Genomic DNA, 16,210 nt, shown 5'->3' on the forward strand with positions numbered 1-16,210 from the left:
GGTATATCGCCACTGGTCGTGGTTTCGCTACCACTCGAATTTCTTTCAGCATTCTCTAGTAAGTGCTGTTCTTTTCTGTGCGGGCCGTCTACTAACGGTGAGCAGCTCCCGATTCGCTGGACCTTCGATCTACCTCGGTATGCGTACCCTTGTCCTCCTTCTCTTTATCACCCTCACAGTCTGGGTTCCTCATCTTATCTACTTCTGGATTACTGTCGTCGGTCTTTGTGTTGCTCCTTTCCTTTTCAACCCTCACCAGTTCGCCATTGCCGACTTTATCATCGACTACCGAGAATTCCTTCGTTGGATGTCTCGAGGTAATTCGCGAACACATGCCAACTCTTGGGTCGGTTACTGTCGGTTGTCCCGAACTAGGGTCACTGGTTTCAAGCGCAAGAGGTTGGGTCTCCCTAGTGAGAAGTTGTCGAGTGATGTGCCTAGGGCTCCCTGGAAGGCTATTCTGATCGGAGAAATCATCGGCCCCATCTGTTTGGCTATTCTCTTCGTGATCTGTTATCTCTTCATCAAGAGTTTCGCCGTGGACGGTCAAATTCAGCCTGGTTTGGTCAGGATTGCGATCATCGCCCTTGGTCCTATTGTTTGGAACATGGCTCTTTTGATTACTCTGTTTTTGATTTCTGTCTTCCTTGGCCCTTGTGTAAGTCTTTCTTTTATCATTTATCATGAACTATAGCTAATGACCACCTCACAGCTGAACTCCTACACTCACCAGTTTGGAGCTACAATGGCTGCCCTCGCTCACTTCGGTGCTGTCGCTGGTATGCTTGTCTTCTTCGAGCTCCTTTGGTTCCTTGAGCTTTGGAACACTTCCCATGCCGTCCTCGGTATCATCGCTGTCATCAGTGTGCAGAGGTGTATCTTCAAGTTCCTCATCGCTGTTTTCTTGTCGCGAGAGTTCAAGCACGACGAAACCAACAGGGCCTGGTGGACTGTACGTTTGTATCTAATTGCCCAGGCTTGAGCATATATTGACATTTATTTCCAGGGTGTTTGGTTCAACCGTGGTTTGGGTTCTCACGCGCTCTCTCAGCCCGCCCGAGAGTTTGTTGTCAAGACAATCGAAATGGGCTTGTACTCTGCCGACTTTATTGCCTGCCACTGTAGGTGTATTGGTCTTCATCTTTCGTAGTCCCCACTGACCCCACAACTTTAGTGCTCCTCGCCCTCCTTACCATCCCCATGTTTATCCCTTACTTTGACCGAGTTCACGCTACTATGCTCTTCTGGCTCGCGCCCAATCAGCAAATCAGGCCTCCTATTTACAGCTTCAGGCAGAGGAGCCAACGACGAAAGATTGTTTTCAAGTGTAAGCCACTTCCGTCAGCCAAATGAATGTCTGGTCGCTAATGTACAGCAAATAGACGGTCTTTTGTACTTGATTATCCAAGGTATATTTATTGCCCTCATCGTCGTTCCCATCATTTTCAAGGACGTCGCCGGCCTTACGCCAAAGAGTGTGCCTTTCAACGGTATCATCTAAGTACCGAGCGTTATCTCTCAACAGTCCTTTGACAATCCATTTTCCTCAACAGTCCTTTTCCCCGCGCATTTCAACGACACAATCCCCTGTCTCGCATTGAACGATTTACAACGTACGCCACTTCAACAAACTCAGGATGTCACTGAGCATATCGAGTTTGACGGATCTCGAAACAATGGACAATTTTTTACACATTCGCTTTGAGTCAAAACTGTTCTTTTATTTTGTTTTTTTTTCCTATTTTTCTCTAGTTTTTCCATCTCTTGATGTGCAAGTTGAATGTTCAGATTGAGCGTACATGGATTATACCCCTCAGTATCTTAGATATGGATGAATGACTATAACGACAGCAAGCCAGGACCTAATGTTAAGTTTGACTTTCTGGTGCAGATTCCTCAAAGGTAGTACGGTATTATGCAAAATGATGCGATGCACCATAAGTGGTTCGTCGAATTACATGTCACGGAAAGATACATCTCGTTGTAATTCTAGGCGACATAGATACATGATAAAACGTAGCAAGGTCGTCGTCATTGTAGTCGTTAAAATCGATTGGCGTTGGCGCCATCTTTATCCCTCATAAGCCTCGTGGTAGAGCGTCTCAACCAAAGTTTCCAGTACCACCTTTCTGACTCGATCCTTATCTGTGCGGACCTTGTGCGGGACCCCATGTGGATCCAAGCCGTACCAAGTGGAGTAAAAGAAAATGGTAACGTTGAGCATCAGGATAGCCTCCATTATGGTCTTGGGTATGGGTCGTCTTGCCATGATTGCCGTTCCGACGCGTTCCATGCTTGTACGAATGTATCTACCTCGACCTTGCTCAGGCTGATTGGCGTTGGGATTGGAATTTTCGCTCGGGTTGAGGTTGTATTTGACGCCTCTGTTGGGGTCGTCGTGTTGTGAATCCATGTCAGTGGTGTTCATACTTGTGCTCGTGGTTGTGTTTGCGTTCGTATTCGCAGTCGCACTTGAGTCTGGATCGCTCTTCACAAAGAGACACACCTCAAACGGCTTCTCGTACGGATAAAGATAATGCGGATCGCTCGCTTTTGTCCATTCGACACATCCAAACCTCGTCGCAAAGGGAAAAACTGCTACATTCTCCGTCCGGGCCGGGAGTTTGGCAATGGCCCTTTCGAGGCGATCGGCCATGGCTTGGAACTCTTCTTCGCGGTGTTTGATGACGAGGGTGTCGGCGGGAATGAGATTGAATATATCGGTCTGGTAGCCAAGCTCATCTACACCGTCGTGGGTGACGTCGGAACAGGGCAAGGTTGCGGGAAAAGGTGCGGAGGGGGTAGACGAAGCGAGTCGTTTCCAGCGCCTAGTCTTGACGCCCAACCGTTGGAGGTGATCGTGGTCCGCAGGAGTGATAAAAGAGTCGTTGAGGGTCATGCCGTTGTAGCGTGTTTTGTTGTATTGCGGGGTGCCTCGTTCGACTGAAGGGATTGGGTTGCCGAGCGAAGGAAGAAGGGGCAGATTGTTCCGTGCGGTTACTTGGGTTTGGTCGCTGTGTGTGGTTTCTGAATCCATGGTTTGCTCCTGAGAGTCGTCCAAAGAATGATCACTATAGAGTTGCTCCTTTTCTTCCTCCTCGCTCGGCTTATTCCTTTCAAAAATAGAGTTCCAATAAAGTTGGTCGAGACGTGGATCCTCTAAAACAGTCTTGTCATCGTTCGAGCATGTTCCAGGAGCGGGACCTGATGCCGACAGGCTATTGAATAGCTATTAGTTATACCTACCCTTGACAAGACATACTGCGTGAGAAGCGTCGCTTACCCTCCCAAAGGTGATGAACCAGCGTCACTCAACTCTTGATTCAAGTATACCTGATATCTTTGCGCCACCGCCCTCGCTGACAGAGGGTTCTTCTTTTTATCAATCCACGCTACAAGTTTCTCCGCATCCTTATGAGTGAAGATATCGATCTCCAACGGGTGATGGAGTGTTTGAGAGTTGACAGGCGAAGGGTAAAACGATGGGTCCGTATCCGCGTCCGTCTCTCTGGCGCTGCCGTTCGACGAAGGGTTCTTGGACAAGCAGAGGGGACTGATTGGCGTGTTGCTACGTATGCCAGTTGGAGCTTGATATGGGAAATGTTTGAGCAGCTCAGCTAATTGACGTCTTTGATCGAGGATGGAAGGAGAGTTGTCGTCTAGGGATGGGGTGGCGGCATTCAGTCTGCGGGTGGTGTTGTCTGGGCGAGTGAGGAAGAAGGCGGCGTGTGCCTCCGATGGGGGCTGGGAAGGCGGTCCAGAGGGTTGCGTAGGGGATTGCTCGGGGGGAGACTGGGAGCGCGGTCCGGCCATGGCGGGGGGCGGGGAGCGAAGGGGGGGGGGAAGGAAGGTGCGCAAGGAAGAATGACGAACGGAAGTAACGAGCTGCGCGTGGAAAATAAACGGCGAAATCAAATAAACGGCGCGTCGATGCAAGTTGACAGACCGCGAGCTGCGGCATCGAAACCAGATGGACCGATTCATAACGCATTCGGTATACCTTAAGCGTCGGACATGGCAGATCGTTATACATGCACAACAATGTTATCGTTACCAAAACATACTCTAATGCTGCTCTCCTTCAAATTCCTCTTCTGCAAATTCCAGCAGCCTCCATCCTTTTGCCCCCTCATCTTTCACCACTCCTCTCTCCGCCCACCATCCCAACGCCTTCCCCACTTCCCCTTTCCCCACTCCCAACTTGTCCACGAGCTGATCTACCATCCAAACATCCTGCTTCTCAAATAACTCCATAATCGATGCTTGTAGAGGCGTAGCGTCGACCGTGACGATCCGGTCGGAAAGCGAGATGGTGAGCGAGAGTGTACCAAGATGGGGGACGAAGCGGAGGTGCTTGTCAGGTTTGAATATGTGGAATGAGGATTCGTATTCGGCGTGTATCCTAAGCGGGGCAGGGAGCAAGTTAGCGGTGAATCAAGTGTGGGGTGAGGTAGGGCGGGGGCGGGAGAGGACGTACTTTTGTAATTTCGATGGGAGTTTGAGAGATGACCGGGGCATATTTGGCCAAAATACTTTTGAGAGAACAAGAGGGTGTACGACAGACTAACAAAGATTTTAACTTTTAGCCCAACCCCACAAAATCGCCAACAAACTCACTTTTTTCTCTTCTTGGACATGTCCATCAATCCTCTTTGAATCCGCCACGTCTTTCACCATCACATCACATCCCGCCAGCGCACTTTCTCCAAACCTCAATTTCAACAATTCAATCGTTCTCACTTCATGCACCACATCATAATTCTTTACTTGCAATAATCTCCCCGCGAGGTAATTCTGCAATTCCTTCACAATCACCTCTTTTGTGCCAAATATGCTGACCAGCGTGGAGACGATATCGCTCGTCTTGCCGGACCTGAATTCTGGCGCAGCATCCGCCGGCTCAGGCTCCCATCTCGGATCGTTGAAATCCTCTGCTTCACTATCCCCCTCACCGATTAACCCGCCCTCATTCTCATCTTGCAGTTCTTCCCCCTGGACGAGCGCTTCGACGATACATTTGATAGTATCTGGCCTTTTTCGGAGGTGTTCCCGGATAGGAAGGGCGACAGCGTGTAAGAGGACACCGAGAGGATCGAGGATACGGAGAGAGCGAATGGTGGAGATGTAAATGTTCAGGATGACATGGGTTTCGGCACCGGGATGAAGGAGACGTTTAAGATTTCTGTTGGAAGGGGTTAGTAAGGGCCTGATGTTGATGACGCGAGTACTCACGCAGCGTTGAGCTTGTTGACTAATTCTAAACGCTGGTCGACTTTGAACAGACACTCTTTGAGATCTTCAAGAGCAGCCATGGAATCGGGAAAGTCAATGATAATGTCGAATAACTCGTCCGTTCTATATGGTTAGCACTTTGCTGTATTGTATATAAACTTTACCTTGTGTCAAAAAAGCATTTACACAGGAAATAGTCGAACCGTGAGAACATTGGTCGTAATGCACCCTGTACAGCTTCATTACCTGCAAAATCATCAGCAGTCACCCGGTTCACCCATTATTGAACTCACCTTCAAACATCCCTGATAACCAGTTCGCAACACCATCCCCAATCCTCTGCCTTGCCCTACCTAATCTTCTTTCCCCCCATCCTTTTCCCGCTTCCTCCCTCGCTATCCGTTCAATCTCCTCATGCGCAACCTTGCTCAAACTTCCCGCATATCTTGGGAAAATCCCAAGCCGCGAAAGGTGCGGCGTAGGTGGAAGCACTTTTTGATAGTTGATGGGTACGGATTGGAGGTAACCCTGTTGCGGTGGGGGGTTGGTGAGGTATTCAGGGAGAGAAGCGAGGGAGGCGTGAAGGAAACGTAAGAGGTGGTCGGGGAAGGAAGGGGGGAATGATGAGTGGAGAAGATGGTGGAATTTGCGGGTGAATAGAGCGACGTATATGTTGCTTGCATCATCGTCAGTTGACCGTAACGATACGCTAGGACTCACTCTTGGAACGCCCGTAGAGGCAGACCCCAAGATCTCTGCCATGTTGCCAAACGCTCAAACAGGCCTGACATGGTACGCAGCACCAGCTTGTCATTGTCATCCTCTGCAGGCAATTCCAACCCTTGTATAGCTGCCAGTACGTCATACTCTACCAGTTCAAAGTTGTTCTCCACATCGTCCAAAAAGTCGTCAAAGACTGATTTTGACATGTCATATTGCTTGACTATGGCGAACGCATGACTGATCTCGGGAGATATTTCTGGGACCAATGGTAAGCTATGGCATGCCGCGTTTTCACTCCGCTTACGAGGTTTTGCGCTCCCGACTTGATATAGATTTCTGGGATAGATAAACTTTCGGACTTGTTCCACGGCGAGTGCGATACGTCCTTGTTCCGGGTCGGGAAGGTTCATGTCCCACTCGAGGAGAGCGGCTTGGAGAGCAGCCATCCTTGTTGGTCTCTCCGCTTCGCTCCGGGATATGGCGGCGAACCGTCAACTTGATATGAGTGCAGCGGTGTATAGGCAGTGAAAAAGTACTTCGTTTTCTAGTGCAAATCCCGCCTTCTGTCGGTGGTGCGCACAACATTTGTTTTGATCGTAATAACTAATAATAACGCGCGCCTGCTTCGGACATCACCTTTACCATTTAGTTACGTAATTGGGCTAGCCCCACCTTATAAGCCGGGGTGTCCGACCGGCCCGAGCCGAGATGATGACGACTACTTCCTGTCGAGATGATCTGAACCGTCGTTATCCGTAAACTAGTACTATGTTATATATTCTGAATTCTGTAAACTGTATCTTTCTTTCCCACGGATATCGAAGCAGTCGATCAATTAGTAACCAACAGAAATGTCTCTCAAACTCCAAGATATATTTGACGTCAAGGGCAAGGTAAGCTCAGCACTCCCTAGATGTCTAGTCGCGGATGTTGTTGATTTGTCAAAGGTCGTCCTTGTCACCGGCGGTGGCACAGGTCTCGGCAAAGGTATAACACCCTCCACAACACGCTCTCGGCATACGGTGCTGATGATTGACTGGTAGCTATCTCCTCGGGTTTCGTCCAAAATGGCGCCAAAGTATACATCACAGGACGCCGTCAACAGGTACTTGAAGAAGCTGCCAAGGAAATTGGCGGGGATATCATCCCTATTCAAGGGGATGTTTCTACCAAGGAAGGATGTAAGGCTATTGCGGATGCTTTATCTGCCAAGGAGTCCAAGGTGGATATCATCAGTGCTTGATGAGAGGATGTGATGGCTGACTATTTGTGTAGCTCGATGCCCTCATCAACTGTGCCGGTGTGATGCGAGCCTATAAAACGACTATCAAGGATCACAATAACCGTGAGTAGATCTCTTAATCCTGTTTCCTCTTCCATGGCCATTTGTGTAGTGATGGATCACTGATCCTATCTCAGCCGACGAAGTTGAGAAGCTCTTGTGGGAAGGCCACGACGAGTAGGTCCCCTTTTGCTGTATTAGTATAATCACCAACTAAGGCCACTTGCCCTAGTGATGACTTCAACTATTCCAACGCCAGTAAGGACACTTTTTCAACACATTCAAGCTTGCTGCATTGAGTTAACGTCTGTACAATTGCCACGGCTTCTACTCGACAGTCAACATCAATGGTAAGCACGACAAAACTCCCAACTCGTTTCCTTGCACAGAGGTGCCTTGCTGACACAACCATATTGCTTTAAGGCCCTTACTTTATGACCTGTGCTTTGATCCCTCTTTTGCGAAAGTCCGACCTCCGCAGCGTCGTCATTATCGCCTCCATCGCCGGCTTGGCCAACCAGCGGTACGTGTCGAATATATTCTCTGCTCGGCAATAATGAAACTGATTTTGAGTTGTCCACCAGAGCGACGGGAAGTGTTTCTTACGGTGTCTCCAAGGTGAGTTGATTTTGAGGTCTCGTGAAATGGACCTTTTGCTGATATCTATCGTTTTAGGCTGCTGGTATGCCCCGCTCTTCCACCGATTAGATCATTCAAATATTGACGATACCTCAGCCATCCACCTCGGTAAACTCCTCGCCGGCCGTCTTCACCCGTAGGTCCATTCTCTACCACCCCTCTTCCTCTATCCACTTTCCCATTCTTTTCCACTGGTGCTGATACTCTTTCCTACATTCAGCTTGAAGATTCGAGTGAACACCATTTGTCCTGGTATCTTCCCCTCTGAGATGACTGGCAAGAACGATGCTGGTCAAGGTCTTGAATATGATATCGGAGAAATCCCTACCAAAGCTGCCAAGAGATCAACCGTCGGTACGTCTCATGCTCTATCTCCACCTCTTCCTACCCCCACCTATTCCATACACATCCCTTGCAACTTCCATGCCCTGCCCCTACTCTTCCTTCATGTCATGTACGAGAATCCAGTAACTGACTTGGTTTTATTTTTTCCTTCGTTGATTGGGTGGATTTAGGTCGTCCCGGTTTGCCGGAAGAGATTGTCGGCCCTGTGCTCTTGCTTTCCAGTAAAGCGGGAGGATACTTTGACGGAGCGATGCTTACTGTGGACGGTGGAAGGTTGATGGTAAGTGGCCCCTTTTGTCTTGTCTCTTCTCCCTCGTTTCTACCTGTGGATAATGCGATTCTTTTTGATATTGATGACGGTGGGTAATAGGGTGCCGGTATCCATGATGGTCTCCGATTGCCTGAGGATACGTATCTTTGAGATAAATGAACAGAGAAAAAGTGAGATGTTGGAATAGGTTGATCGTAAAGCTTCAATTAAGGATGTATATTTGTTTGCCTCTGAATGTTGAAGTTAAACAGAGTACTTTTGATTGTTCCATCCAAACTCTTTCACTCTTTTTTTTGTGTAGCTCAAGGGAGACAGCACTGTGAATCGCCTATATATCATTGTCCCTTGCACCCTTCTAAGCCATAAGCCATAGTCTGAATGGTGGCATAAACTTGTTGTGGATCAATTCCGTCCGACTAGATAACACCGTGTACGACAACGAAATATGCGGCGCATTGCAGCCCTCCCAAAGTTGGTTCATGAAATCTGTTTCAGAAGGCGAGAAAACTCTGGTGACTGCGGCTATATATAGAGGAAGCAAAAATGGAACTGCTTATGTCGAATGTGTAATCTTTTTCCTTGTCTCCCCAATGAGAAGAGAACCTGCCAGCAGCAGAGCGAAGCATCTTTTGTTATCTAGTTTTTGTCTCAATGAACGTTACCACATTTTGTTTGGTCATAGCAACGGGATTGGGCTGTTATGTAGCTCGGCGTTCTCCCAATCTTATCATTCTTTTAAGTCCTTACGGGCACCAAGTCGCAACTTAACAGACAGCCTCATCTTTTGTGAGCGTGAGAATTTTGATGTGCATTAAGAAACGATCATCGTTCAGCAAGTATGCATGCATGCTTCGTACGTGTTTCAGCATACCCTACCATCGCCTATCCATGAGGCCCAATTTCCAAAGCATTCGACCGTACCTTTTGGAAACTTATAGAACGGAATTGTGCATTCACAAGGCTTTGATTAACTAATGTAATTATGCCGATCAAAAAGATCCCGGTGCCTGCTGATTAATTCCTGACGTTTATCTGGGAAATCACCTTCCTAATCAGGTAATGACTTGGCCGGGGGCCCCACTCTTTCCGAATTCTTCGAATGTAAGCGTCGCATTTGCAGTGCGTCGCATTTACACATGCCTCCTGCTGGGAAGACTTGCTCAGCACGGCACTCATATCCAACGGTATAAAAGGAGTCCTCTAGAGCGAAGATTTAGTCAGGCTCTTTTCAAACATCTTCGCATCTTCAATATTCTGTCAAGGACTCAACTTCGAGCACTTCTGCTCACTATCACAATCGCCATCATAGCGGCGCTCTATCGAACTCAGCTGCCAAAAATTGCTCGCAGCCTTACCAGGCCTACATTTTTAACTTCAGCTCGTTACCAGAGCACCATAACAACTGGTAAAGACATGCAATTCCAATATCGAGCTTCTCAGACTCGTGGTGGTGCAGACCACGGATGGCTTAAAGTAAGTTATACTCATTGCCGCAAGTGTTAGACATCTGCTAACTTTGACAGACCTTTCACACGTTCTCTTTCGCCAGCTACTATGACGAAGACTTTGAAAGCTTCGGTTCCCTCCGGGTTGTTAATGAAGATCGTGTTGCCGTAAATATCTTCCTCTTCCGGTACGCTATGGTAGATACTGACTTAATTCGCCATAGCCCAGCACCGGTTTCCCTCTCCACCCTCACCGTGAAGCTGAAATCTTCTCATACATCATTAGTGGAGAGCTTTCTCACAAGGACACCATGGGTAATATTGAGACCATGAAGCGAGGTGACATCCAGATGACTTCTGGTGGTACTGGGATCGCCCACTCCGAGTTCAATTCCCATTCTTCACTCCCAAATCACTTCCTCCAAATATGGGCTACACCCAGTAAACGTGGTCTCAAGCCCGGCTACTACGCGCGACACTTTACTGATGAGCAGAAGAAGGACAAACTTTGTAAGATTGTTGCTCCTGTCGGCACTGAGGGCATCGTCGACGAGAGGGATGGTTTAGGTCCTACCCCAGTAGGTGGCTGTTATCTGACTCGTGCATGTCATTAACATTGGTTCTTATACCAGATCCACTCCCCTTTCACTTTCTTTGCCTCCCTTCTTTCCCCCGGCAAGTCCCTCAACCACACCATTTTCGCTCCCTTATTGTCTGGCAAGGACGAGAAGCGAGTTTACATTCAGCTCATCCAGACTTCTGGTTACAACACCAAAAAGGCCGATACTACCGGCAAGAAGGGTCCTGTCCTAAAGGTCAGTGGCGGTGGTGAGGAGATTGTCCTTGGTGAGGGTGATGGTGTCTTCATCAGGGGCGGTAAAGTAGGGGAGAACATCCAGATTGAGAATTTCGGTTCTGATGTCGCCGAGCTCGTTCTCTTCGAGTTGGACTAAGACGGTTTCAATGTAGTGAAGCTTCCGCATACTCTAGTCCTTGGTGATGTTTATTAAGTTTACATAAGTATCGCATTGAATGCATTTTGATGATCGAGCTTTTGGCTGAGTTATTATCCTCTTCATTTTGAGAGGCGATGACTAATATGTGCCTTTCAGACGATTTAGCAATACTAGATGACTATCAAAAGCCACTAACTTAAACAGTACTTATTAAAGCAGCCCTACAAAAAGGAATGTCCTTTCTTCTTGTAATTCGCCCCTCCCACTTGTCAACTACCTCTTGTGCTTCATTATCCATCTCACTATGTTTTTCATTCGTTGCTCCTCCTTATCGCAAAGCGGAGTCGTAAAGGTATATATATATTGATTACGAACCAATTGCCAGCCATTCGAAACGCATATAATACTAGCCATCATTTCTCAAGATAGCAGAGATTTCAATACAGCAAAGAAGTCTGGACATTTAAATTTATACATTTTGGAATCTATGGAAACTCAATATACACAGAGTCACTTGGATAGCCTACGCTAAAGCACTACACAATCACTCAAGGTACACCAACGCGTCACCGGGGTTCACAGAATCTCCTTCAATAACACGCACGCCGGCAACTCGTTTACCGCTCATACCCTCCCCAGCATGGACAAACACCTTTAAACCATTAATCAGCGCAGTTCCGATGTGATGGGATATTAACAAGACCCAACTTACGGAGGTCTTCATAGCTTCCAGCTCTACTAGATTCTGCTCATCAGATTTGATTGTATCACCAGGCTTGACGAGTATCTTATACACGCTAGCGGGTAGAGGCGAAGCGATGGGCAAGCCCTCCTCGACACCCTCAGTTTTCTGGTGACCAGCCGCCGCCAGCTTCTCGTTCTCTGCAGCATATTCCGCGAACATTGCCTCCTCTCTACAATAATGAGTCAGCCGACGGATCTCCTCAATTCACATAGCAGTACTCACTTCTCCACCAAAAACTCACTTGCCTCCTTTTGCTTCTTCTTAAACTCTTCTACCTCCTTCTCGTGCGATACCATAAACTTCAAATATTCCGACATATTGAATGTGCCTTTCGAACTCTCAGGCTTCAGGGAGCCAGCCTTGTATGACCTTTCGAGCTGGGGAAGGCAATGAGTTCCTTGAATAGTTAGAAGCAGAGCACTCACCTGCATAAACTCATCCTCGGATACCGGGTAAAACTCAATCTGATCGAAATTATTCAGCAGACATTTCTTCTCCGCCCATGCATTCCACGGTGTTAAGGTACGACCCAAAAGCTGATAGCCACCGGCAGACTCGATGGGATAGATACTAAAGATAGAAAGGTTAGCATAAATATGAGCAAGAAGTGAGGCTCAACTCACGCTCCGATGACACCTGCCAAACCGACGGCTCCTTCAGGCGTTCGAGTTCGAGATGGGTTGTACTTCTGAGCTACGAGTCTATGTCGTGGATCAAGCTGATACATGTTAGTCATAACAATGCTATGCCATTCACTGGGATTGGCTTACAGGCTACGAGTTCAGATCAGCCAAAGTACCTGGTCAGAATGGAAAGCGGACTCACAATAATGAAAGGTAACATAACAAAGAACCCCCGTGCCAGGACAAGCCAAGGTGTTTTAGTAAGGGCATCAAACACGGCGGTCGAAGGAAGACCATTATTCTTTGCCAGGTATTCCTGAGTCAGAAACATAAGCGTATATTTTCCAACCTCAAACGCTTCAGACGTACAACGTTATTGGGTAAATACACGGCTTCCTTCCTTGCAGTCTTCATGTAGAACTCTACAGCCTCTCTACACCACCTGTCGTCAACGACTACCGGGAACTTCCATGTTGTTATATCAAGCTGTACATCCTCGGTGTTTTTCAGCTCCTTGTCTTTCTCGATCATGATCCTCAAAAGTTCATCCCTAGCGATGACGGAAGGGTCAAACTGAACCATTGAGGAGCGGACTGCGACGTTGTAATTGATCACGCCCTTGATAGTGGCAGCTCTCATTGCGCGGTCCCATAGCTCAACTCGGACACGGTTTGAAAGATCAAGAGCCATGGCGCCGACTTCATACAAGATGAACCTGTCTCCCGCCGTCCGGAATGAAACGTTTGATCCATCAGGCTTTTGGTCTTGATGGAGGATGGATGTTGACGGGATTGACGAGGAGGGCTGGGCATCACAGGAAGGAACCCATTCGCACGGGGATTGCAGGCTATTCAGCCACTGCTGTTGACGGGAGAGTAGGTATTCGCTGTCGGTGGGATCAATCATCGCAAACCTGATCATATCGCCTGGACGAATCTGTCCTAACTTCCACAAGTCTGCTGCACAAACCGTCTGAGAAATGTCAGCGCCATGGGTAACAGATATAACATTAGCGAACTCACGAGAACGCATGAAAATCCTCCCATATCAGGAGCATCAACGCCAAACAACACAGGCGTATCTCCATTCATATTCAAAGCAGCAAATGGGTATCCTATAGGGCTGTCAGACTCAAAATTTCTACTCCTTAGCTACGATAGACTCGCCTTGGTCAATAACATTGCTCGGATGGCCTCCACCTTCACCTCCATCCTTCCTTGCCCACTTCACTCTTGGCCCCTCCAACCTCAATCCAGACCGATTTGACGCCGGTGTGACTTTCCATTGACTCTCCAAAAGCGTCTTCATCCCTTCGAAAGCAATGAACTCTTCGTCCCATTGAGGTCCCTGGCAAACATTAATTCCCCAGACGTTGCCATACTTGGGAATTGACGGCCAAGATTGGGGCGTATAGGTGTCAGGAGAGGATGGAGTGATGGCGAGGAGGTCGCCTGGAAGTAGGGCGCGGCCTTGATATCCACCGAGAGCAGCACCGGTGAATGTAGATTTGGAGCCTTCGAAAGAAGATATGTTGTGAATTCCGCCTCGTACCGCCAAATACGACCTTAACCCAGAAGATTTCTACGTGAATGGTGAGTTATCATAGACAGTCCAACCAATGGTGAAGGCTCACAGCAGTGCCGATTCTCAACGTCTGCCCCGCTTTAATCCGCAGGCTGCTCCATCTTTCGACCTTCTCCCCATCGAGAGTCACATCTGTCTCACATCCTGTTATCGCCACTATTGTGTTGACGTGGAAGAGCAGCTTTGCACCCATCATGGTCATTTCCAACCCTTCAGTGGTTCTGTCGTTACCAACTAGAACGTTGGCTGCTTGTAATGCGAGCATATCGGCCGCACCTCCGCGGGGGATACCAAGGCCGATGAAACGACCTGGTAGATCTTGTACTGTGGTGGAAAGACCAGGGGTAAGTATCTCAATTGCCGAAGGGAAATATGAGAAGGTGTCAAGGAAAGTAGTATGGATCGAACCCTTTTTGAAAGCTAGTCAAGGTATCAGCTTCCCAGGTATGTATTCGGATACCGATAAACTCACCCTCTGTACGGAGGATTGTTTTGCAATAGTCCAGATTTGTTGTGGGACCGATAATTTTTGAAGAGTCGAGCACTTTCAACATCTGATAGACAGCTTCTTCTCGTGTGTCACCGTAGACAACAACCTTGGCTATCATGGGGTCATAATGAGGTGTCACAATGGTACCAGTCTTTATGACAGTCAGATAAGTTTTTGATCCTATACGTCCGACAACACCAGCTTACCTTGACCCAAGTATCGATTCGTCCCTTCTCGCCCACGTCGGCCCAAACTATCTCATGTAACTGTCCGGGGCAAGGCTTGAAATTCGCTTTCGGATTCTCACAGTATATCCTCGCCTCAATGGAGTGCCCTTCAAAATGTATATAATCTTCTTGTCGAAGGTCGGAAGGTGGTAAGGAGTGGTTGGGAGAGAGGCCTTGGCGGATCATGAGTGCGACGAGATCAAGACCAGGGTGAGTGACTTCGGTGATTGCATGCTCGACTCTGAGCGTGTTTTATCAGATAGGAAAGCGATGAAATGGTAATAGATGACTTACTGGATACGCGCGTTGAGTTCCAAGAAGTAGAAATCATAGTCAGGAGAGTCGATGTCGAGTACGAACTCCACTGTACCCGCCGAGCGATAGTTAATCAACTGGCCAAGCTTGACGGCTGCTTCGCACATACGCTTTCGAACATCTGCCCAGAATCCAATTAGCTCACAGTTAAACATTATGAGATATGAGGCTCACCTTTACCCATATCAGATCCAAACAGGACACAGGGTGCTTCTTCAATCACTTTTTGATGGCGTCTCTGCACTGAACACTCCCTCTCCCCCATATGAACGACATGTCCCTCCCCATTTCCAAAGATTTGAACTTCCACATGTCTTGCGTGGATTATGAACTTCTCAATAAACACAGTAGGTTCCTTGAAGAGACTTTGACCTTTTGCTTTTGTCGCATCAAAGTTATCAATCAAGTCCTGTTCGCCTGGAGTACGAGAACGCATCCCTTTTAGCGCCAATTACGTAATGATATTCAGAGTTCCCCAGTCTACACGGGGCTTACCTTTACAGACTTGCATGCCCATACCCCCTCCACCGCCCGACGCTTTTACTAAAATAGGGTATCCAATATCTCTTGCTACCTTGACTGCATTATCGAGAGTGTTAACTGCTCCTTCTGAACCGGGTACAACGGGAACACCAGCTTTAATGGCCACTGCCCGCGCTTCGTGTTTGAGGCCCATTGATGTCATTTGTGTAGGTGTGGGACCAAGAAATGTGACGCCCAAAGCTTCGACAGCAGTCGCAAAGGCCTTCCAAGTACATCAGATTATTCCATAGATGGAAGGAGGACTGGTGGAGGTGCGAGGACTTACAGCGTTCTCGGACAAGAAGCCGTAACCCGGAGCAACCATCGTTGCTCTTGATTTCTGTATAATCTTCACAATCCCATCTATGTTCAGATAGCCCCTAGGATCACTGCCGTCCCCTATAACATAAGATTCTTCTGCCTCAAGGACATGTGGAGAGGAAGCATCAACGAGGGTGTAAATGGATACGGTCGGGATGGAGAGGGCTTTGGCGGATCGGATGATGCGGAGGGCGATCTCGCCGCGGTTAGCGATGAGGAGCTTGGGCGGTTTATCGGAGGCCATGCCTAGCTGTTGTGGAGATAGATGCATTATGAATGGTCGATAGAGAGAGGATTCGGCTCTAAATATCTGTGGGAACCACTCTTTTGACTGACGGTCTGACAGTCAACTGAGAATTCTCGTCTTCGCCTAGGTGAAACGTTATTTTTTAATGGAGAACCGGCTGTTAAAAGCGCCGGACCCCTACTACGCGCTGATAAGAAACCTTGGCCTCGCTTATCTCCGGCAAATCAAACATCCGGTGTCGGG

The 16,210-nt window shown here is 48.1% G+C and overlaps 6 protein-coding genes; 3 read left to right on the top strand and 3 right to left on the bottom strand.

Annotated features, from left to right (window-relative positions):
* Positions 1-1,919, top strand: part of CNAG_06508 (1,3-beta-glucan synthase component FKS1) — a 6,678-nt gene extending 4,759 nt beyond the window's left edge. Inside the window, exons 4-9 of the mRNA XM_012198143.1 lie at positions 1-58; positions 106-658; positions 713-952; positions 1,007-1,121; positions 1,175-1,327; positions 1,383-1,919. The exon at positions 1-58 is cut by the window's left edge and continues 3,001 nt beyond it. Of these exons, the coding sequence (XP_012053533.1) occupies positions 1-58; positions 106-658; positions 713-952; positions 1,007-1,121; positions 1,175-1,327; positions 1,383-1,501 (1,238 nt within the window). The 3' untranslated portion in view covers positions 1,502-1,919.
* CNAG_06509 (hypothetical protein) lies at positions 1,913-3,840 on the bottom strand. Its single transcript, XM_012198144.1, has 2 exons — positions 3,284-3,840; positions 1,913-3,218 (listed from the first exon to the last, which is right to left on the bottom strand). Exons 1-2 carry the CDS (start codon positions 3,811-3,813, stop codon positions 2,072-2,074), a joined length of 1,677 nt encoding a protein of 558 aa, XP_012053534.1. The 5' UTR covers positions 3,814-3,840; the 3' UTR covers positions 1,913-2,071.
* A 168-nt stretch (positions 3,841-4,008) lies between these two features.
* CNAG_06510 (anaphase-promoting complex subunit 2) lies at positions 4,009-6,531 on the bottom strand. XM_012198145.1 has 8 exons: positions 6,260-6,531; positions 5,953-6,211; positions 5,526-5,908; positions 5,397-5,478; positions 5,233-5,355; positions 4,618-5,182; positions 4,478-4,563; positions 4,009-4,402 (listed from the first exon to the last, which is right to left on the bottom strand). Exons 1-8 carry the CDS (start codon positions 6,399-6,401, stop codon positions 4,066-4,068), a joined length of 1,977 nt encoding a protein of 658 aa, XP_012053535.1. The 5' UTR covers positions 6,402-6,531; the 3' UTR covers positions 4,009-4,065.
* A 168-nt stretch (positions 6,532-6,699) lies between these two features.
* CNAG_06511 (hypothetical protein) lies at positions 6,700-8,727 on the top strand. XM_012197970.1 has 14 exons: positions 6,700-6,848; positions 6,903-6,942; positions 6,999-7,177; positions 7,231-7,300; positions 7,375-7,414; positions 7,470-7,495; positions 7,576-7,587; positions 7,661-7,760; positions 7,822-7,855; positions 7,913-7,919; positions 7,973-8,012; positions 8,097-8,230; positions 8,392-8,501; positions 8,592-8,727. The coding sequence occupies exons 1-14, from the start codon at positions 6,807-6,809 to the stop codon at positions 8,640-8,642; spliced, it is 885 nt and encodes a 294-aa protein (XP_012053360.1). The 5' UTR covers positions 6,700-6,806; the 3' UTR covers positions 8,643-8,727.
* Positions 8,728-9,559: 832 nt separating this feature from the next.
* CNAG_06512 (pirin) lies at positions 9,560-10,988 on the top strand. XM_012198146.1 has 4 exons: positions 9,560-9,965; positions 10,016-10,105; positions 10,162-10,515; positions 10,570-10,988. Exons 1-4 carry the CDS (start codon positions 9,906-9,908, stop codon positions 10,888-10,890), a joined length of 825 nt encoding a protein of 274 aa, XP_012053536.1. The 5' UTR covers positions 9,560-9,905; the 3' UTR covers positions 10,891-10,988.
* Positions 10,989-11,346: 358 nt separating this feature from the next.
* Positions 11,347-16,083, bottom strand: CNAG_07944 (urea carboxylase). XM_012197971.1 has 18 exons: positions 15,686-16,083; positions 15,373-15,622; positions 15,052-15,294; positions 14,987-14,998; positions 14,857-14,926; positions 14,542-14,803; positions 14,318-14,486; positions 13,895-14,265; positions 13,428-13,842; positions 13,284-13,375; positions 12,631-13,233; positions 12,464-12,577; positions 12,409-12,411; positions 12,262-12,356; positions 12,064-12,208; positions 11,861-12,015; positions 11,606-11,807; positions 11,347-11,545 (listed from the first exon to the last, which is right to left on the bottom strand). The coding sequence occupies exons 1-18, from the start codon at positions 15,989-15,991 to the stop codon at positions 11,438-11,440; spliced, it is 3,615 nt and encodes a 1,204-aa protein (XP_012053361.1). The 5' UTR covers positions 15,992-16,083; the 3' UTR covers positions 11,347-11,437.
* Between the last annotated feature and the right edge of the window lie 127 nt (positions 16,084-16,210).

Source organism: Cryptococcus neoformans, chromosome 13, assembly GCF_000149245.1.
Source record: "Cryptococcus neoformans var. grubii H99 chromosome 13, complete sequence".
In the NCBI taxonomy this organism is placed as follows: Eukaryota; Fungi; Basidiomycota; class Tremellomycetes; order Tremellales; family Cryptococcaceae; genus Cryptococcus; species Cryptococcus neoformans.

What these genes read in the sequence shown, in the direction of transcription:
- CNAG_06510 (XM_012198145.1), bottom strand. Translation starts at nt 6,401, where the DNA reads ATGGCTGCTCTCCAAGCCGCTCTCCTCGAGTGGGACATGAACCTTCCC. An exon ending in CCTCTACGGGCGTTCCAAGA is followed by an intron (nt 5,909 to 5,952) that starts GTGAGTCCTAGC and finishes CGATGATGCAAG; the next exon opens with CAACATATACGTCGCTCTAT. An exon ending in CTCCCATCGAAATTACAAAA is followed by an intron (nt 4,403 to 4,477) that starts GTACGTCCTCTC and finishes TGCCCCGCTTAG; the next exon opens with GATACACGCCGAATACGAAT.
- CNAG_06509 (XM_012198144.1), bottom strand. Translation starts at nt 3,813, where the DNA reads ATGGCCGGACCGCGCTCCCAGTCTCCCCCCGAGCAATCCCCTACGCAA. An exon ending in GGTTCATCACCTTTGGGAGG is followed by an intron (nt 3,219 to 3,283) that starts GTAAGCGACGCT and finishes GCTATTCAATAG; the next exon opens with CCTGTCGGCATCAGGTCCCG.
- CNAG_06511 (XM_012197970.1), top strand. Translation starts at nt 6,807, where the DNA reads ATGTCTCTCAAACTCCAAGATATATTTGACGTCAAGGGCAAG. An exon ending in TATTTGACGTCAAGGGCAAG is followed by an intron (nt 6,849 to 6,902) that starts GTAAGCTCAGCA and finishes GATTTGTCAAAG; the next exon opens with GTCGTCCTTGTCACCGGCGG. An exon ending in TGGACGGTGGAAGGTTGATG is followed by an intron (nt 8,502 to 8,591) that starts GTAAGTGGCCCC and finishes GGTGGGTAATAG; the next exon opens with GGTGCCGGTATCCATGATGG.
- CNAG_06512 (XM_012198146.1), top strand. Translation starts at nt 9,906, where the DNA reads ATGCAATTCCAATATCGAGCTTCTCAGACTCGTGGTGGTGCAGACCAC. An exon ending in CAGACCACGGATGGCTTAAA is followed by an intron (nt 9,966 to 10,015) that starts GTAAGTTATACT and finishes TAACTTTGACAG; the next exon opens with ACCTTTCACACGTTCTCTTT. An exon ending in ATGGTTTAGGTCCTACCCCA is followed by an intron (nt 10,516 to 10,569) that starts GTAGGTGGCTGT and finishes TTCTTATACCAG; the next exon opens with ATCCACTCCCCTTTCACTTT.
- CNAG_07944 (XM_012197971.1), bottom strand. Translation starts at nt 15,991, where the DNA reads ATGCATCTATCTCCACAACAGCTAGGCATGGCCTCCGATAAACCGCCC. An exon ending in GGGCATGCAAGTCTGTAAAG is followed by an intron (nt 15,295 to 15,372) that starts GTAAGCCCCGTG and finishes CTCGTACTCCAG; the next exon opens with GCGAACAGGACTTGATTGAT. An exon ending in AGTGAGTTTTTGGTGGAGAA is followed by an intron (nt 11,808 to 11,860) that starts GTGAGTACTGCT and finishes TCATTATTGTAG; the next exon opens with AGAGGAGGCAATGTTCGCGG.